Source organism: Bombyx mandarina, chromosome 07 (assembly GCF_030267445.1).
Source record: "Bombyx mandarina strain Sakado chromosome 07, ASM3026744v2".
NCBI lineage: Eukaryota > Metazoa > Arthropoda > Insecta > Lepidoptera > Bombycidae > Bombyx > Bombyx mandarina.
Genome location: NC_143214.1, coordinates 13,463,285 through 13,485,998, shown reverse-complemented (window position 1 = coordinate 13,485,998; position 22,714 = coordinate 13,463,285). Strand labels below are relative to the sequence as shown.

At 36.8% G+C, this 22,714-nt stretch overlaps 1 protein-coding gene across 7 annotated transcripts in view; it reads left to right on the top strand.

Moving 5' to 3' along the window:
- Positions 1-22,714, top strand: part of LOC114251819 (dystrophin, isoforms A/C/F/G/H) — a 480,975-nt gene that overhangs the window by 121,654 nt on the left and 336,607 nt on the right. For all 7 annotated transcript variants that reach the window (XM_089728894.1, XM_089728893.1, XM_089728897.1 and 4 more), the window contains one exon: positions 2,207-2,312. In XM_089728894.1, coding sequence (XP_089585020.1) covers positions 2,207-2,312 — 106 coding nt within the window. The remainder of the gene's footprint in view (positions 1-2,206; positions 2,313-22,714) is intronic.

Sequence of the window (22,714 nt, the reverse complement as noted above, 5' to 3'; positions counted from 1 at the left end):
AGTTCATAACGTAACACTGGTGCACATGTTTAAACTTGCGTGGTAATCGTCTGAGGCCGCAATTTCTACAATGAGCATGTTACGCTTTTGGTTTTTCTAAGCTAATTCATGAAGTTTCCTCATGGGTGCCAGTATTAGTGGCATCTGTACATCCCCCAGTACCATACTCAAAACTAAATATACTAAAAATAAAAATAAGACTCATTTATTTAACGAAGCATTATTATCTCAGATTCATCCGAGTGGATGCTCCAACACGAATGACGTAAGCACCGTAAATACAGTAACACTTAGCCCACGAAAACAAGTTCACAAGTTCATCAAATAATAAGTGGACGCCCACAGAATAATTATTTAGCAAAACGAGGGGCTGATGAGAGTTTCAATCTGCAACCTTATTCCGTTGTCGTTGTGTAGTCGTGTTGTGTATTAGTTAGTTACCCGGAGGGCTCGGGAAGACTTCGTTTTGACAAAATTGATTCAGATAAAACTCAGTCTAGTTTCTTTAGTCACTAAACTTGAGTAATGAGGGTGTAGTAAAGAGTTTCGCAGTAATGTATTGGAAAAAATACCATCAACTCAGTGTCGGGCAGATTTGTGTGGGCGTTTGTATGTGTGTCAGTACTATGTTGATCCCGTTGAACCCACACGTGGATCGATATCATGACCCTGTAGGAGGTATATAATTAGCACCAATTAAACGATAATGTTACACAATAATATTTATGATACGACATAAGTTAATTAAGTTTGTGGGCAAAACTTTTGGAAACACTAACAATTTGTTGTGAACGTAAATAGTGAACGTTTTTAAACTTTTTATTTGATTTCACGAGGCCACTACACTGCGAGCGATCGAACGAACGAAGGAACTAGTGAGCTATGCTCCGCAGAGTCTGCATGTAAATAAAACTCGTTCTTTATGTGTTCCATTTTCGATGGAGCTCTGTCTCGGGACTGTGAGCATGCTTCTGCAGTCGCCATAGGTTGCTTAAGGTTCTTCTCTCAAATAATCGATTTCTTTAAGAGTTTGTAATTGTAAGAAGAAAACTGCAGGAGTTTAGTGGGTATCGTATTTTTAATCTATACTTAATATTATAAGGCTGAAGAGTTTGTTTGTTTGAACGTGCTAATCTCAGGAACTACTGGGCCGATTTGAAATTCTTTCAGTGTTAGATAGCCCATTTATTGAGGAAGGCTATAGGCTATATAGCATCACGCTAAGACTAATGCAGGCGGAGCACCAATAAAGACCAAGTCGTCGTGGCTTAAAGGATAAGACGTCCGGTGCATTCGTGTGTAGCGATGCACCGGTGTTCGAATCCCGCAGGCGGGTACCAATTTTTCTAATGAAATACGTACTCAACAAATGTTCACAATTGACTTCCACGGTGAAGGAATAACATCGTGTAATAAAAATCAAACCCGCAAAATTATAATTTGCGTAATCACTGGTGGTAGGACCTCTTGGGAGTCCGCACGGGTAGGTACCACCGCCCCGCCTATTTCCGCCGTGAAGCAGTAATGCGTTTCGGTTCGAAGGGTGGGGTAGCCGTTGTAACTATACTGAGACCTTAGAACTTATATCTCAAGGTGGGTGGCGCATTTACGTTGTAGATGTCTATGGGCTCCAGTAACCACTTAACACCAGGTGGGCTGTGAGCTCGTCCACCCATCTAAGCAATAAAAAAATAAAAAAAGAATGTTTCAAAATCGGGGCTTTTTCCCTTTTGAGGGCTTCCACTGCGTGCGCTGCGGAAACGGTTAAAGTTTCGCTAAAGTAATAAGTATGAGAGAGTTGTTCCCCTTTAAAGGATCTAAAAAAAAGTCCGCGACAGCATATGTCTATATAATAAGGTTGGCTCACTATAACGTTTTTTATGCTAACCAAATTTGTTCTAAAATGAAGCATTATTTGTGAACTATTCCACGAGGACGAAGTCGCGGGCAAAAGCTAGTCTTGGCATAATTATAATATAGATCTTGAGGTAGAGGTCGTGATGCAAAAAGTTAAGTCCTCGATACCTTTTATTTTATGTTTCTGATTTATTATTAACTTCTGTGAAATCATCAACATAATGCCATAAGGACTTCGAACCCGCTCGTCTGCCTATCAACAACAGACTAAATGATAAATAATAAATGTCACCAACACAAACGATTAAAACTCTTAAAATTTAGAAGTTAAAAGTTGTTTTGGTTCCAGGGTGTACTCCGAGAGCTGGAACAGAAGAAACCACAGCTGGACGAGCTGCTGCAAACCGCGGAGAGCCTCAAGGGAACAGAGAACAGACAACAACTACACGGCAAAGGTGAGTCATGTACAAACTAATCATATTCACAATATTTTAAAGAAAACAGTGCTTATTACAGGAACTATTTTGAGTATTTCGGTAAAAGGTGAAAGCGAGCCTAAGAAGAATCCAGAAAATTATTAATAGTGAATGAAAGAATATGTGGTTTCTTTCGAACAGTTGACTTCCGAATTGAGTTCCAAGCTCATAACACATGCTTCAGTTTTTGTTTTCAAATTACTACGCAACCACAACACTTGCCGCGTGCTGTCGTTTGTTCAATTTCTAGTTTCAAAATAATTGAATCGTTACAATATTAATTTAAGCTGAAAGCAATGAATATTGAACTTTTTATTATTTAATAAATCAAAATTAATTGAAGGATCAATTAAATTAAAATTTAAAAGCAATTTGTCAGGACCTTACTCGAAAAATATATAAATTTTTCCGTTAAGTTTACGTTTCCTTTCTGATTCATAATTCGAATCGAGTTGTTCATTAATGTCTTAGAACTGAAAAACTTTGTTTATTTTGAAAATAATTTAATGCTTACAAATTAATTGGTATATAATAGTACATTAAAACACCGTTACTATATTGTGTCGTAAATCTGTGCGGCTTAGGCCAGAATCTTTCTCCGGGAGGTGGATGTGCCTCTGTGCCACCGTAACTGATACTTTGATCTCATATTTTAAGCAACTAGTTCTCAATAAAAACTTGTTACGTTTATAGATGATATACAGAAGCAAGATTGCAGACCTGCAAATTTTTCAAATTCACATTTAATTCTCAGAACTCACTCTCTAGCGTGTGCAATGCATTTGAATAGCATAAATACAAGCATAAACTATAAATATGGTACAGAGTGTGTATTGTTCACTGCGACTACCACTACTGCCGCAGCTTTGAAACAATTTCACAAGATGTACGCCACAAAATGGCCACTTACGATTCAATCCAATATCCATTAGTGAAACTCGAATTAATAAGTAATAAAACTTTAAAAGTAATTTGTTGAGAGTAGAGCGAGCGCGGGCCCGAGCGAAGTGGAACAAATGTAAATCTAAGATTAATTTGTAAGAATGTTCCGAAGCTGATTAATGGTTCTATTGTGACTCGCAAGCTCGATCCGATTCGATCGCTTTAGAGCTTTGTGTAGAGTCGATGTGCGAGTAACGCTATTGAATTTTATGAGTCAGATAACGAAACACAGTCGAGATTATTGAAAAATTTAGACCCAAGAATTTCGTGAAGCCATAGTTACAGTGTGGAAATAAGATTGCGTTTCATTTTGTGTTAACGATAAGCAGCGGCTTGGCTTTGCCCTTTGGCATTGCTGAAGTCCATAAGCGACTGTAACCACTCACCATCAGGTGGGTCGTATGCTCGTCTGCCTACAAGGGCAATAAAAAAAAACTTAGCCTTCGTGCCATCTCTGCAACGCTTTTATAGTCGATACGACATCCCTAGACTTATCGAGAACATTCTGGGCAAGTCGATTTCAAGCTTCGATATATGTTTCCGCTATCTAACCATAGATGGCGTTGTAGATCTCGAGCGTTCTCAATGTTACTAATTCCTTTGATATTAGTTTCTGCTATTCGGCGATAGATGGTATTACTTTTACCGGTGTAACTATACTGATTACGCATATGTCTATGTTACTTGAAATCAATTCAAGTGCTCTACGCTCACAGTTTCTCACTGTGCCGAACCTCTGCAACTGGCAAATGCACGATACTAGTATATTTTTTTATTATTATATTTTATATTATCGAATCCACACAGTTGGGGTACCCACTATGGTTGAATATAGGTATAAAATATTACATAACCATAGAAGAACCATTAGTGACTGAATATTTTTCAATGTTGTCAAGAAAAGTCGACAGGTCGTGACAGATATCTTTTTTATACGTATAATTTGAGTCTTGGCGTGAATTAAATGGCGTTGGTGAATATAAAGCTTGTCCTTACATTTTCTTTTTATTCGCAAACTAACTTTTGACCCTCATAAGTATTCAGGTGAAGTTTGTTTTACGCGTAACCGACATAATTTCTTTAACAAATCTACAACTGGCGACAACACTTTTGTTTTTATATCACGGCTGATGTTTGCTAATAGGCTACTATATGTGAGCACTCGTGAATACATTACTTTATGTGACTTAAACAGAAACTAAATAAATAAGTTAGATTAGTTTTCGTTATCGTGTTGTTTTGTCCTATAGTTGTTAAGAACGCTGTGTACAAACTCAGCACATTTGTCTTGTTTAGTCGTGCGCACACGCCTTATATTACAAGCCAGATTTTTTATGTGTATCTTTCTTTTAGCTTGTAATGTGTATTGTGCGCCTAAAAAAAAGTCCATATTACGTTACGTATATACGCACATGCATGCGTGATTAATCTGGATTCTGCAAGATTTTCGGCACCATGTCGCCGGAACATACATAGAACCTACGTAGGTGTTGCAAGACGGTACTCCGCTACCGAATGCTTAGAGCACAGAGCATATGTTAACATGGTGATTGATATATCAGTAGCAATACTAGCGATATCGCACGAGCTTGTTGAACGGATTTCACTAGAATGAGGCCGCGGGTTCAGTACTGTGGTTAGTCAACAAGACAGCGGTTCACGACAATTACTGTAAGCCCAATATATTATTATCTAAAGTATCTGTAAACATGAAAATAATTTCAGTAATCATATCTTCTTAGATTTATAACAATCTAGCTGGTAATATGAAAGAAACAAAATACCATATTCATTTTCTCTGTAAATTAAATCCAATTTTACAAATTTTGCCGAAAAATAGGACTATTTGAAAGAAAATCTAGACGAAATTTAATCAGGCGTTTAGAACGTCCCGGAGACGTGGAAAATACATTTTCACATGCAAACTCATCTTAATATTTTGAAAGGATGAAAAGATGGCTGAGTCTGAACGAGTTTTCAAGAAAATTCCAGTAAAAGCTTTGAAATATAATCAAGCGCGCTTTCATATGTCTTGGTAAGCGGAAAATAGATTTTTCGCGCAGAACGCGTAAATGAAACTGAGTCTTTAATCTCGTTAGCCAAAGTTCGCACCCTCGAGTCCCTTTGCTGGCTTTAGCGTGTCCTTCAAAGGGACCATCCCTACTATAGGTTATAAAAAACTGGTATAATTTTCGAAAATTCAGAGAAATGTTTGATATTATCTACCTATAATAGTATATTTAAGATCCTTATAATTTATATGAAGTTAAAGAAAAAAGAGGTCATATGTGTATTAAGGATAATTTAAGACAACGAGCAAAACTTAGTAATATTAAAAAAAAATTGGCGGAGCTTTCTTGTTATTGTAGCCCTAGCGTACACGTCTGTTCACAGAATGAATACAAGAATCCCTTACTTTATACATAAATAAAGACTATAGACTATAAATCTCTACTAGATTACCTCTCTAGACTATAAATTGATTCATATTCCCCTTTTGAGGCGAAATCTTGCTATACGTTTCTCGTAGCATGTAGGAATACCTTCCTTAACCGTATTACCTTAAAATACAAAATTCTTTGATAAAACATTTTGAAATTAATTTTAAAAGCTTCAAAGTACTTTGATCTTTAAATACCAGTCTGCAGTAAATAGTTTTGCTCACCAGTTTATGGTTCAAAAATTAATTTGTTATAAATCGAATAATTTATGTTCAGAGCGTGCCACGTGGCTTCATGGTGGAGCAGCTCAGGTTCAATTCCTGTGTGATGGTTGTAAACATACCAAAGTTATTGGGGTAGTGGTGGTGTTTGTATTGTACTAGGGATCTGTCTTCAAATGGCTTACAAGTATAAAAAAGTTAGGCAATCATAAATTAACCTCCTGTAAGATTCTTAAAACTAATAGAGCTGCATTGTTACACACGTGTGATATACAAACGAACTATGACATCTATCAGTAATGTAACTTACCATTTAAATATATAAGACACATTATTTTATCCTTTAATAACCTTATTTTATGTTTCATAAGTCACTTGTAACGCATTTACGATTTTATATTTAGTTTATTTTTATACCAGTAGATGTATTCAGTGACCACGGAAACTAAGAACGTCCTCGACGAAACATTGAGAGTGCATGAATAACTGGAACTATACAAAGACATTAGTTAATTCCATCAAATTTTGTATAAATTTATTCAGATTACTGTCAGTGAATATATTCATTCAACTCGATATTGTGTGACTCGTAGTGGAGCTCGTAGAGATCCGGCGACCGTCGTAGTCGGGGCTACGAAGCTACGAGGGGTCGTACGCTACAGCGTAGGGTCGTAGAATGTCTGAGGCTGAATGATAGTGACGCCCTCGAGAGCTTATCGAGGTTTCAAAAATTGATTTACATCTTTCAACGCATTCCAAAGATAAGAAAAGAAAATTCAATTTAATGTTTGTTTATAAGTCTAAAAGTAAATCAGCGTAGGTCGTGCACTTGTCATCATCTACGCCTTCTAGTTTATATATTTAAGAATCAATTTATTAACATGATATTATTATGTTATTAGCATTACGATTTCGAGACACTTGGGATTCAAATACTGTAATAAACTCTCATTTATCTATAGACATAATCCCATGACTAGTACACAATGTGTAGTGTAACGAGCCGCGTGTTGCCCGACCGCGCGACCTTAACTCTTATCATACTTCTATTGTTTCTCTAATGTTATTTTAGAAGGTTTTCTTATCAATTTTGACAGCATGAGGTAAATACGCTAAGCGTAGGGACCGCAGTAATCGGTGAAGGAAATAGGAGGTATAATTTGGCTAAATTATCTATAGTGGGATATTATCAGATATTATGAGAATTATTTATTTTAACGTCAAGTCATATTTAAGTGTCTTAATTTGCAAAAACATTTCACACGATATCAACGTCCGTGGGGCTACTTGATGAGAAAACCACAAAATTAAAAGCGCCATGACGAACATCAACAATATTTTAGAAGAGTCCTATAAGTGGCTATGGCCTGGTCTTGTCTAATTTATCTACTGGCAACTGTAGCCTCCTATTATAGATTCTTCTTCCTTACAAAGAAAAGTTAATAAAAAAAACACACACTAACCATCATCTTAAACTATTTCAAGAATGCGAATGAAACCGTGTTCGTCATCATGTTCGTCTCCCTTAGAGACATGATCATTTTACGTATTTAAAAGTGTGCGTTGTGAAGTGAATAATTTTCATTTGATAGAATTTTTTTTTATAGTAATTAACTATTTTCCATAAAGCTTTTAAAAACTTTTTTTAATACAATTAATAGATACTTTACTTTCTTTGGGAAACGGCATTGCACTACCGTTCATAATTACTGAGCTTTCAATAAGTTAATTGTTTCACAACGCTGTCCTCATACGTAGGAGATTAATGAACAGGGTCCGTGAAAAAAAAACATTGCCCATTTTATTATCCATTTTAACTATTGAAAGGCAAAGTTATTAGGCGATGAAACTACTTATGCAATCTAGATGGGTTATATTTACCTACATTACTATTACTATTACTACACTACTTTAATTAGATAACAATTACATATACCTAGGTACTATCATGAGCAATACTGAATAATTATACTATGTGTTTAGAACTAGCGATTCTACGTCTATGTGATTTAAATCTTACAAGATGTAAATCACAATCACAAGATGTAAGATATCGTAATATGATACAGTGTGTAGAGTCCGGGATCTAATAGATATGACGATCGTTGTAGTCGACCGTCATGACGTAGGTTAATCTTGGAGTAAGTACCGATTACTCTAAATAATTAATTGTTCAACATGTGACGAATAACTTTTATAACGCTTTAACATTGATAATGAATAACATTTCAGTTTAAACTTTAGTAATAAAATCAAAACATAAACGTGTTTAAAATATCCGAAATTTACAAAAAACTAGGAAAGTGTGATGTGATCCAGTAAGGATTTATGTATATCCTATTCATTCTTTTCGAGAAATAGCCAGTCTTGAAAAAATAGTAAATCGAGAATTTGACCGGGATTTAGGTCATTGACTTAGATTGTAATTCGAGCAAATTTTAATGAGGAGAGCAGTGGGACCCCTGGCTTGTGTACGCCGAAAAGAAAACAAAACGTATGGTTTAGTGTCGGACCTTGGAGCAAGTGTCCAGTGTAATGAGTCGAGCAACCTTCGAGTCACAATCTGGAATGAGGCGCGGTATTATCGCAGCGAGGAAACGTGATCGTTAACCTATTTCACGACGACGGAATACTAGTGATGTGCACAGATGACGCGATGAATCGTTTGAATCTGTTCACCGTGTGGGATTGGGAGCTCTATATAATAGCAGAATATATACATCATGTGAATATATAGCGCTTTCTTAAATTTAGATTGGTTTACTTAGTTGTTCAAAGACTTTTCTTCTTCTTCTTTGTCTCCACCTTACCCCACCTATCGGCGATTTTTCTACTCCATTCTCTTCTATTAGCTATCATCTCAACATTCACTCCTTTTTCTCTCACATCGTCATTTATACACTCCATCCATGTTTTCTTCGATCGACTTCTTCCTCCTTTGCTTTTACACTACCATTTCCATACATCTCCTAGTCACATGAAGAGAAGAGAGAAGGACTTCTCATAAGTAATTAATTTCTCTGTCAGTTTTTGTTCTTCTATTTTTTTGTATCGTTCGGCTTAAAGTTATTTACTTACTAATAAACAGCTGCAATAGTTAGGATTTATTTTCAATACCTTAGAGTTCTCTTCCATAGTTATTTATTTTCCATAAAGCTATATTTGTATATTTTTTTAAGATATTGCACTATCTATATCTTTCTCGATCCAATATATTTAAGACTCATTATTCAGCATATCTATATTACCATTCCTACCTATTCTGATGATGGCAAAGCGCACATAACACTGCAGTGCTCATCCACAATACAATACTCAAACGATAAAATTGGTTCAGGGTTCAAGTTGATCACTGTAAAGATGTGCTTGAAGGAGCCTCTTGTTCTGGTAGCCGTAAACATAGGAAGACCATTAATCATCCAGCTCGATCAGGAAAATCCGACAGGTGAACGGAGCCGCACGTCACTAGAGGCGGCGGCCGCCCGCCCTGCAGCAGTCGCCGCCCACAGCCGCGCAGGCCGCACGCGTCCCCGCGCCGTGCTCCACCCGGTCGATCTAACAGAGGCCTATAAATTACATATCATTATGATTTTAACCGTATACCCTTAGTTTTAAGGTGCAGTTTACATCGAATAGTGAGTGAGCGATTCGCTCTGTGAGACTTTTTTGTTTAGTTAAGCTCCTTAAACGTGTTTTGGAGGTCTTGTATCCCTTTTTGTGTTAGCCTTTTGTGCGTACTTGATGGGATATTTAAGTTCAATTCGATAATTAATTACTATCATGTTATTATTGTGGCGTGAAATTCTGTGAGTGAAATAATAACCTAGAACCTAAAGAACTGATTGTAATCAAATCAAAATAATTTTTGGGTCTTTTTTTAACTTCTCGGGTATCAGTTAGAGTTTGGTAGAATGTTGTCTTGAGCGCTGTGACTAAACAAACATATTTCAATATTGACGGGTCATTAAATTCCAGCATGAACTTTATTTGCCTACGTCAAGTCTGTTTAAAAAAAATACTATTAAATATTTACATAATTGAACTTAAAATAATACTATAAAAAATCTGAAAAATGCCATTTTATGTAAAAAATTTAAAATAACTTATGAAGATTATAGTACAAATAAGTTAGATAAAAATTGTAGCATAATAAACAAAAAACCATAATACATAAAAATAGGTGTTAATATGCATAGTTATTCTGTATCAAAGTAAGCTCTAGCACCAGAATTTAAATAGAGCTACAATCCTAAGGAAAGTCGGCGAAAGAAATTCAGTGAGCTTGAATTGCATTGAAAGATTTATTTTTTCACAAATAAACAATGACTTAAATGCATAATATACAACAATACATAATAAAATGTGATATATTGTAATACTAATATGGTAAATATTCGTATTAATACAGCTAGATAATAAAATGAAAAGACCGGGAGTGGGCGTCTCATTTCCGTCTTTATGACTATACCATCATGGATAAATTTTCCTTGACAATTCTCTAAATGACTAATGAATAGGTCGTGATAATAAAATGTCTAAATAGATTACCTATTTTCTTAATTCGAATCGCCGGCAACAAAAGTCTATTCATTATCGTTCCAGAGAGTCTCCACAAACCTTTAAATGTGTGTCCCTTCGTGTAGTTAGGGAGCGAGTTTACCGGGTGCTTAGTGACTATGTGAATCCAACATTGAAAATGGGGAACGGGAAACCAAAGTCGAAACGTGGTTGGAGATAATGATTATTCATTTCATTGAATTAAAGCTTCTGATAAATCTTGGTAGAAGAATGAGGCGGTATGCTGGTATCAAGTCGCGGCTTGATGTCTCAAGTTTGTCAATATTTGTAGTTTAATATTGGGTGGGTCGGAGTCTCAACGTAGCCCCTTACCTCGAAACTCATAGTCGTAGTCATTCTTGTATTGGAACAACAACTGCCGTAAGTACTTAAGTGCTGAGCTGTAGAAATAATCGAGGCATCGATCCACGCGGGCTCAATACCCGACGGGCCACCAGTAGTTTCAAAACAATCATTATTTTCATAAAAACGTACACTGTGTACACTGTGAGAACAATGTCGAATTGTTCGTTGGAACAAAATTGCTAATCGTAATAATACAATAATAACCGGCGAGAAGATTACAATGTCGTAAATGTAAAATGTACGAGCGTGTACGCGTTAAAATTTTAATGGAATTCACGGCGCGATGTTAATATGAATGTAATCGGTCCAAATCTAGGCTTATGCACAGGCGGATCTAGTTATCCCTCGCGATGGGCTCGTAAGTTCAGTTTTCGACTCTACCGTGTATTTTTTTTAATTTTTTTTTTATTGTCTAAACGGGTGGACGAGCTCACAGCCCACCTGATGTCAAGTGGTTACTGGAGCCCATACACATCTACAACGTAAATGCGCCACCCACCTTGAGATATAAGTTCTAAGGTCTCAAGTATAGTTACAGCGGCTGCCCCACCCTTCAAACCGAAACGCATTACTGCTTCACGGCAGAAATAAGCAATATAAAATGTATATGTGTACACTATATTATAAAACTGCTAATAAACTGATAATCTTCTATAACTGCAGCCTCTCATCACCTCTTCATTTTTTGAGTAATAAAGATGCAATATTATCATATGCCTCTGATATTTCCTGGAGCCTCTGCTCATCCACAGCGACGACTGGTGCTTCGTGAGCGCTATGACATCTTATTTAAAGGGTTCTGATATTTGGAAATAATCTGTAACGGTAGATTGTACTTAGTTTAGTTTTATTATTTGTAATACCAAAATCTCCACTTTCAAGAAAAATAAACTAGCCCTTGAAGAGTTGGTCTGCCGTGAGCTTTACAACTCATTGGCCACTCATTGCAATGTACTAAATAATCGATAATATTTTAACCAGAACATCACTGTAAGCTTACATCTCTTGTTTATGAAGCCATAAAATCTATAATTGAAGCCAAATGCGTAAACAATTGTTGGTTGATAGAGTTCTACATAGCTCTACATATTAAATTGATTTGGGGAATTGTTTGTTTTAAATATTAAATATTTTTCTATAGCTGTTAGTTCAATAGTTGACCTGTAGCCACTCATTGTGATTATAAAGTCGATTTTACTTTCTCTACTCTGTGAATAGATTGGTCAGGTGTCGCTTATTTTGTCCCGTTTTTATCGTCCCGTATTAAGTGTAGCAAAGCTATGTACATATGGACAAGAATACAGCACATCAAGATTTATAAGACATTTGTAAAATCAGCTTATCTCGCAAGCGGCGGGACAGCAATGCGTAGACCAAAAAGAAAAACCAACCCTATATCGTAGACATTAAGGATGAATTGCAAACGTGAAACAAAATTTGGTTTGAAAAAACACAAACATGGAAAAACAATATTAAAATATTAATACAATTTAATTCAGAAGTAAAAAATAATAGAACTTTACTTATGGAGTTGCCGTTCTACTACTGACCACTTGAAACATAGTTTTTGGGAATTAAATTTAATAAAAATTAAATTAAAGGGACAAATCCATCACCCGAGAGGCAGTACAAAATGCCTATGAAAAATTTGTCGGCTTCCGTTCCGTACTATCTTCTTCAAGTAGGGCATTAAAAAGCTACCACTGGGCCAACAGAGATTTACCGGTATGCTATGGTACATATTTTGATGGATAGAAATAAAATAAAAAGTCATCATTATCCTGCCCTTCTCCCAGTCACCTGGGGTCGGCGCAACATGTTTTCTCCTTCCATACTCTTCTATCATATACCATTTCTTCGCTCACTCCCCTCCTACCCATATCGTCTTTCACACAATCCATCCATTTCTTCTTAGGTCTACCTCTTCCTCTAAATCCTTCCACATTCATAGTTAACACTCTCTTAACAACCTCATTTTCATTCCGTCTCATCACATGTCCATACCATCCCAAACGTGCACTCCTCAGCTTCTCTGTCACAGGTGCCACTTTCAGACTTCCTCTAACATATTCATTCCGTATTCTATCCATTCTCGTTACTCCACACATCCATCGCAACATTCGCATCTCTGCTGCATGCAATCGCCTTTCATCCGCCACTTTCGTTGTCCAACACGCTGATCCATACAAGACGGCAGGCCTTATTAAGGTCTTATATATCTTCCCTTTTAGGGGAAGAGGGATGTGCGAGTCACATATGGTGCCCGTGACCTGCCGCCATTTCATCCATCCTGCGTCAATTCTGTGCCTGACAGTACGATCCAGTTCACCGTCGCTTTGGATAACAGACCCTAGGTAGCGGAAGTCTTGACATACTGGCAAAGGTGTTCCGTCGAGGGAAATGGGTGCAAAATTGGAGAGACCGCCAAAATCACAGAACAGATGTTCGGTTTTCGATCTGCTGATTTTTAGGCCAACACTCTCCAACTTGCATCGCCATTTCTCCAGTATGTTTTGGACCTCGAGCCCGTTTTCTCCGACGAGCACTATGTCATCGGCAAACAGCATACACCAAGGGGGCTCTTCCTGTATCTCCGATGTCAAGGCATCCATCACAAGCAGGAAGAGATAGGGACTTAGTGCAGACCCTTGGTGTAAGCCCACTGCCACATTGAACTCGTCGGAATTCCCCGCGGCGGTTCGTACATACGTCCTGGCTCGACTGTACATGGCACAGATTAACCTCACATACTTACCAGGTATACCTTTCTCATTCAATGCCCACCACAAAACTGCTCTAGGTACTCGGTCGTACGCTTTCTCTAGATCAACGAACACCATATGCAGATTCCTGTGCACGTCGCGATGTTTTTCGCACACTTGGCGGAGTGCAAATATGGCGTCCGTTGTCCCGCGACCAGGCATGAACCCGAACTGGTTTTGGGTGATCTCACTTTCATCTCGCAATCGCTTTTCTATCACTTTCTCCCAAACTTTCATACTATGAGACATAAGCTTTATTCCCCGATAGCTGCCACAGTCTTGCACATCCCCTTTATTTTTGTATATGGGCACCAGCGTACTGATGCTCCATTCCGTAGGGATCACTTCTTCTTGCAGCAGCTTATTGAAGAATAAAGTCAGCCACTTATATCCGTCTTCTCCCAGTATCTTCCATACTTCCACTGGTATACCGTCTGGTCCTTCCGATTTTCCATTTTTCATACTTCTCACTGCTTCTCTAACTTCATACATACTAATCTCATTCACAAGTCCGACGTTCTCTGGCTTCCTATTAATCACTCTATTCCAGTCGTTCTCCTCATTCATTAATTTTTCAAAATATATCTTCCAGCGCTCTTTTATTTCGTCATCTCTCATTAAAACTTTACCTGTCTCATTTTTCATACATCTGACATGCTTAATATCTTTCGCTCTTTCTTCTCTAGCTCTTGTAATACGGTAAAGTTCCTTTTGTCCACGAGGTCCATCTAAAGCGGCATACAACCGTTTCTGAGCGTCAGACCTGGCTATAGCAACTGCTTTAGTGGCCTTTTTCTTACATTCTCTATACTCATTCTTCCTAGCTTGCCTCTCACTTTCATTACCTCTTTCTAGTTGCCACTTTTTGAATGCATTCTTCTTTTCTTTCAATTCTCTCTGTACATTCTCATTCCACCACCGTGTATCCTTGTCAATTATACCTTTCCCTTTTGATTCGCCGAGCACAGCCTTAGCTGTCTTCCTGACACTATTTGCCATTTCATCCCAACAATCATTCGCAGATTTCTCTTTCATATCCTTCATTTCCAAGATGTTTTCTATCATTATTTCCCTAAATCGACCAGCATACTCATCTGTCTCTAGCATACGCATAAAATAAAAAGTATGAATAAAAATTGACTTTACTAAACGACAATTTTATAGATAAAGACCCATATATTTAAAACCAGTTGTCCCTTATTGAAAACATTTTTAGGACTTAATTTCGCGATTTTCGTTTTATTATTTTCGACCTTACGAATAAGTAGACATTTGAATATTGCGGTAACTACCCTCTCTTTTATACATATAAAACAAAAAAGTTTATCAGTTCCCTAGAAATATACTTACAAATTGAAATATGTTGGGGGTTATTATTAACTGCGTTGTGATCACCTATAAGTCAACCTCACTGGAGCGGGACAATAATGAGCTCCGCTTTGAAGAGTCGACCGGCTGTTGGACCAAAGCAATTTGCACTTCAGGCTTGTGCTTCTAAGCCGATATTGGTCGTTACGACCTGAAACTACCGCATTCGACACGTATTAATAAATCAAACGCACCGTGCCCTTGATTAATTTCTTTGTGTATTTGACTCTACCATTTGTTTGAGATTACGAGTGAATAGTCAGTCCATTGTTTAGTCTGAATATCGAATGTAGATCGTTTCGCCGCCAAATCGCATTAACATCTGAGACTAAATACACGCAAATTACGTTGTAATATTCTTTTTGAACACCGTAGCTTTTTATCTGGTTCTTTCTGTTCTCGACCAAGCAACGGAAGACTTACCAGAAAATTCAATACGTTTAAAACAACAAACTGAACATAGGGTGTAGGATGTAGGAGAACAGTTTCCGAATCTAAACCAATGACGCATATTCATAAACAACACATATCGTAGTGTATCTTCCTCCGTATACGATCTATCAAATCATGTGGTCTTTAAATTAGAACGTTTTAAATATTATTGCTGCAAAAATAGACTACAGTACCAACTGATGATGGTAGCGTAATTAAAATATATCAAAAGAAATCTTTAAACAATAAAACATAAATGAAAACATATGTTATGTAATTACATACAATAATAATATATGTCGCACGCTCGCAGCCCGCGGTGTATTCTTTTGATAATAATATGAGTTTAGTGATAGGCGTAGTTTGGTATATCGACATCGATACTTGTATTTACAGAAAAAGGAATAACAACTTGATTGATTAGTGAAAAAACTGACCTCGCTCAGTTACACTGGCATAGCCTCTCAAGGCTATCAGCTTAGTTAGGCAAAAAAAAAACTATGAAACTCGTATATTTTTAGTAAAGTACCATAACGAACTAATCTTACTACTTTTTTTACTTACAGTTTTTTTTATGCAGATCTAACAACAATACAGTTAGTATATTAACATGTCGTACAGGAAGCATTCGTGATATGTTTGGTCGACGAAAATAAAATATCTTAAATTTATTGTTTCATCAACTTAGCTTTGTGGTGTTGGTCATTCCATTCTACTGGAATCTTATAGAACAATGGTCAAGTTTTTTAAAGTATATATATAATATATCGTAGAAATGTTTTCCATCCCTAAGAGAGTTCGCGATTGCTTGGACTCCGTCCAGGCGAGCGGGGTCGGGTCAATAAATATGTATGAGGCGGACATGTCATGTTTTATAAGGGAATATGTCGGCTGTGTGTACACCAGCGGCGATTGCGTGTTTGATTTTCTGGAATCTTTCAATGTTTATTTATAACAAAGAATAATTATCGTACCCCTGACAATCATTGATGTTCATGTGTCAGCATTGTATCCTGTCAGCGTTGTGTGTTTAAATAAAATCGACTGGTATTAAAAATATGGTTTACTTTGGAAATTGTCCACAATTACATTTAATTAGATAACGTTTTATATGACTACGTGCTGGAATGTTGTTATCATCACTCGCAGATGCGGCTGCTTACCAGAATTTTGTTCAAATCTCGTTTTAGTAAGAACATCTCACCACATTGGTTTTATCAAGTAATAGAGTTCAATTCCCGCGAAACTTGATCTCTGGAAACGTGCCGAGGACGTGGTTAGGATGTTCATTTGAAAAGTGTTCCAGTTGAGGGCGCTTGATTCGAAGGCTGCTGCTGTGGGGAAAAGGATAATAACTTAGTACTTAGTTAATACACGCTTCTGGTTGTATTCAATGTAATAATATAATCGCTTTAAGGCAGTTTGTTGGTCCCTAATTACCGAAAAAAATTACAGTTACGAGTGAAACACTTTTGAGTTTTGCTTGTTTCGCCAAATACCTATTGTTTGTTTATTTGGATTTTAAAAAAAATCCGAATAACAAATAAGATATGATGTGATATTTGAGTTTTCAGCTAATTCAAAGTACGCGAATATGTCACTATATGTACATAATATATGTATGTATGTTTCACATATTCCCGTTTGAAGAGATAAAAAGTCTATAAATAGGAATATAAACTGCAGAATCTGCAAATAAGTAACATTTTACACAAACTTCGTATCTGATCTTTAAGTTCTTCTAGACGTTGTTGTGAGTACTTTAAATTATGTTCGAGTACGTTCGTATGAAGTAACGAATTGCAGAATAAACTATTTAAATAAATTATGTTTTAAAATCTCTCTCTCTCTCACTTCCTCAGTTAGCAAAGGTCGGGTTGCACCCCTTCGAAGCGAAGTGTTACAGTGAGGCGGAGTGCGCGTGCAGGCCGCTTGTCTCTCGCTCCATATATAATTCATTCCTTTGTCTTAAGCACGTGTAACACATGTGAGCCCCCACTCATACGAACAGGAAAGCTTTACAAATTAACTTAAAGTTAACTCAACTTCCTTTTACTAGTTTATGTTGGCAGATAAGTAATTTAATTACTTTTTTATTACTCTTGATGAGCTGATTAGATCACAGGCCACTCGGTGTTAAGTGAGTTCGTAATCTCAAATGTATGGTATAACTATACGATGGTGACTACCCCCGCAAGCACACAATACGTTCTAACGCCAGTCATTACGTAAATTATATGAATTTTATTGGTTTCTTGATTATCTAATCTTTTAGCACATTCCGCGTGTTGTATAAACAGTAGTAGTAGTTATTCCGAAAAAATCGGTATCTGCTTCAGGATTTGAATCTCAGTGTAGTCCCGTCACCCGGTGGGAGCCAACCCGGTGTATAATGAATACGCTTTTATTAGCTTCAGACGTATGTATGTTAGTATGTAATGGAATTTTTTAACATGATTTTGACCCCCTTCAAAACGACGGATTAACTCGAAATTTGGTATACTTATTAAGGACCGATGACAAATGAATATTAAAAAAATTTTAAAAGAAAACATTTAAAAAATTGAAATTTAACTAAAAAAGTAAAAATAAATAATAGTTTAAAAAAATACGCCTTTATAGAAAATTCAATAAAAATGGAAAATAAATTTTAATAAATTTGAATTAAAAATAGTGTAAGAAAAAATGATTTTATTGTAAAAAAAGCATGCACGGTGTATTGGAGTGTTGTAGGTGAAATAAAAGAGAACTGTTCAAGTCGACAATTCATGTAATTCTGTTATAATTTAGTGTGTGCAGTTACAAATATAAGGTTAGGCGAGCTGCACACTACAATGGTATCAGTAGTTATAAATATTTTATGAACAGATATGAGTAGAAGGGTTATTTTGATAATATCCTGAAAAGAGCAGCACACGCTTTAAAAGCGTATTTTGTTAGTTTGTTTAAATTATTATTTATTATTTGTATTAAAATATGTAAATATTACAATTCATAATTATACAACTTGGGAACGAGTTCGCGGCGAGAATTAAATGTATTTCCGATCGTCCGTATTAAATAATGTTTGATGTTGGAGAGGCGCCAGCGTGAAGTAGGCTGGGCCGAGCTTGTGTTTGCTTTGAGCGGCTGCGGCTTGATATTGAGCCCGTATCGTTGCGAAAGTGTTACATCCCCGCACACCTGCACGCCGCGGTGACTCTGACTGTTGCGCTGTGGAGCTTAGGTTCGGTTCTCGGTCGGAATATTCCTGTAAAAGATATTCGACATTTTCTGAGCAGAATGACATGTCCTTCTTCCAAGCAGTTTTGAGGAGAGTACTCAGTGGCAAGAAGCATCTTGACTGATCTGTGTATTTCTGATGTCCACAGGACACGATGACCATGCCGATTATTGTTTAATTATAATTGCATAAGTTGATGAAAAATGCTATGCAATAGCTTTACCGCAGTAGCCCCGAGTGCCACACGTGTTTTGTTTTATTTGTCACCATAAGCCCTGTGAATAAGTTTATGTTTACAAACAAGCTAGAATGGTTAGAGTTTCAATTCAGTTGATAATTAACGCTACGAAATCTCAGCTCGATGTTTCCGATGTAACATTTAAGCCTTGGAGGAGTTCGGTTAATACTCGATACTGATCCTTGGATGCTCGCCAGTGCTCACTGAAGCACCTACTCTGTTAAGGAATGAGCTGTCGGTAGCGGGTGTATCGTACATTTCTAGAATAATAATGAATATCGATTGACAAAAATCGTGTTCTTAGCCCTATGTCATATTTATACGTCTAAACCTACAGATGCAACAGATCTGATTCTGTATGCAACATTTGGAGCAATAAAAAAAACGTAAATTTCATTATCTGTTTTGTTGCAAGCTCTCACTTGAATCAAAATAACAATAATATTGTTCTTCAAATTAGATGTATGCTGTTTTTGCCACACAAATACAGAGCAGTGACAAGCGCAGCCTCGCATCTCGCCGTCGATAGTGGGCCTTCGGAGCTTAATGTAAATAATTATTTATGTAAAACATTCCGGTCTGTTTTTTTGTCACTTCACTTACTTTACACTAGCGGCCCGCTCCGGCTCCGCTCGGGTGTTTAACAATTTTTTTATTTCAACGACGTTGTTTTATTTTTTTAAATAAAAGAACACTTATTGCGGCATAATTACAATAGTTAGACATATGCTGTCGCGATACTTTTTGTAAATAATAATGTGTTCTACAAAGTCGTAGTACATTATTTATTCTATCATCAATAGTTTTCGCAGGGCATGCGGTGTAAAGAATATTTTAGGTAATTTTTTTACACCTTGGGTTACACTATTGGAGTTTTAGTAAGGATCCCTAATTTTTTTCAAAAAAAATTATATCCTATGTTACTTGGGAATAGTTTAGCTTCCAAACAGTGAAATAATTTTTCAAATCGGTTCAGTAGTTTCAGAGCCTATTCAATACAAACAAACAAGCAAATCTTTCCTCTTTATAATATTAGTATGGACTAGATGCTTATTAATCTGTACCGATTACAGAACAACTAGTTACAATCGCTAGTAACATAGTGACTGATAATACGACTAGATCACGCAGGTACGGTAAATTTATGTCTGAAGTTGGAAATTACACGACGCCGTACACGTGTCGGGTAATATCTTTGATACAACTTATAATGAGGGTGACGTGCCAATACTGCGGTTAAAGTTTCGCCGTTTAGTTGAAGGTGGATTTTCATTTTGATTCAAGATAAAAACTTCTTGTTGTTGCCCGTGACTGATGGAGGTCATGTCAATAATGCGTAAACACGATCTTCCTAGACATTTGTACGTCAACCTACTCATAGGTTTTTTGAATACATTAATAATATATAAGCACGTGACACCCATAGCACCAAGTGGCTACCGAAGACTGCGGTTTTTTTTTATATTGCCCTTGTAGGCAGACGAGCATACGGCCCACCCGACAATGAGTGATTACCGTCGCCCATGGACCTCAGCCACAAATACCACCGGTAATAAAGTGTAGCGTAAGATTGCGTCCTGATAAAAAAGTACTTGTGGTTTTGACGTCAGGACTACGTTGACATGAGGGTAGAGTGAGTGATAAGTAGGTCGACGTTCGGTGGTTCAGTTGAGGATAATGCTAGTCTCTCTGGCCATTATAGTCAATAACCAACACGAAATACAAAACAAGAAAATGTTAAATTTCACATCTTCGTATTGTACCGTCACGTGTGAAAAAGTATCTTAAAGCTTTCCGTAACTAAAATAAAAGTCTCACAGTATTAGTATGGAAATTATACTGGCGTTACGGAATCAGAAAAAGTTATTATGACGAAAAATAATGTAACTTTGCAGTAAGTAAAACAGGACACAGGTAGTAAAATAAATATCTTTACAACGCTAATTATGAAACAAAAAGTAAAATTAATTGTTGAAGACAGACAGTGATCGTCTATAGATGTCACAGAATACGATTACAGAGTCTACTATAATATAATATATAATATCTAACTACTTTAGGTTAAAAAAGTGTATCAAAATAAACTAAATTAATTTAGTGACCCAAAAGACTTGACGAATGACTGGCATTTATTAACTAATATTTACCGACAATTATTCTACCAAACGACTTAATTATTCACTTAAGGCTGCAAAAAAATAACTTTCATTAATAACTTAGTTTAATTCACGCCTAAATAACTATTTTCCCAAACGAAGTCTGCTCACAGATCGAATCACTCACGTTAGCTGAGCAGAGCTTAGCTGAGTTGACCATTCGAACAGTCGCGAACGTTCACCGAATCATAACCGTGCATTTCCATTTCAGTGCTCTAATTAGGTTGTGAAAGTTTCCTATCTGTAGAGATATATAATCGAATAACTGCACAATATAATTGTTTAATGTTTACTAACATTTATAAAACTTTTTATAAACTTATATGCGTAGTGTTTTGACGTGTTTATAAAACTTTACGAATTGATAATGTCGCAAGCGCAACTGGGAAGTGTGTCCGAGAAAGTACAGGAAATAAATCGAAGGATGTCACAAGACATGTCCGAGTCTAGTAAGAAACAGGAGACTCCTAAGAAGGAGCCAACTCAGAACGGTACAGAGAAGGTTTTGCCGCAGGAAAAATCACTCAAAGAAGAAAAACCTAAACTTGATTATGGCAGGTTGAGTCAGGACAGCAAGAACCCGTTCTCACCGCATTTCTACCGCCGGCCGCACGGTCACTTTGAGATGGGTCCACGTGGTCTAGATTACTCCCCGCACAGGGTAGACGTGTCCAATAGACTCCGAGATTATGGACCACAACGTTCAACTTCAATCCACGGCCACGAACTGACCGATGGGCCGATTAAGCCAGAATACCTAGGTCATCGAAGCCACTTCGGTAGTCAGATTACATCGGCTGGAATCAGTCATCCTGATGTGGTGTTTAGGCACGACTACTACGGTCAAGTTGGATTTTCGCCCCCTAGAGCTTCCAGGTTTTCGTCTCAAGAGTACCTGAATATGCCTGCTCAATATGGACGATGGCCTGACTACAGAGCAGAGTATCGGCAGCGGCGTCGCTCACAGCAGGACCTGCACTCGTTGGAACAAGGACCAGAGTCAGGTATTCATTAAAAACTCCTGTCAATACGTCTTAGAAGTGTTTCTTTACGTTATTTTAAGCCGACTGCTTATTACTTTTAACTCTTACTACTGTGAAGGTAATATTTTGACTAACTAGTTAGGTTACCTTCAGATTATTCATGTTTTTCTTTTTATTGATACAACCCGTACATGCTGTAGATTTAAAAATGGACCTAGCGATTAAACACCGTAATTGTAGTTTAATCTCATTTCTCAAGATCGATGTCGTTCAGGAGCTATGGACTTTATAACAGCTTAACATCAGGTGAGCTCTAAGCTGGTCTAAGGATTTCGAGAAGTAAAAAAAAACAGATTTAAAGATGTAAACAGTATGTAATATTTAATTATTTATTAACAAATGGAGCCACTCATTCATTATAACCCTAAACTATATAGCATTAGTATTTCGCTAGTTGCGTGCTGTTTCCCTTTACATAAATCAAGTAGACAATTAAACAAGTTACTTTGTGTACAATAATGTCGCACGAAATATTACAGAAATACGAATTAATTTGACACGGGAACTCGTTGGTGTAATTTCAACTGTTCACGTGGTAAAAGATAGGATGTGTCGTAAACGCGACTTTGAACTATATGTACTGGGCCAGAAGAATTATAATTCTTAACATGAAGTCAGGATATATACAAAAA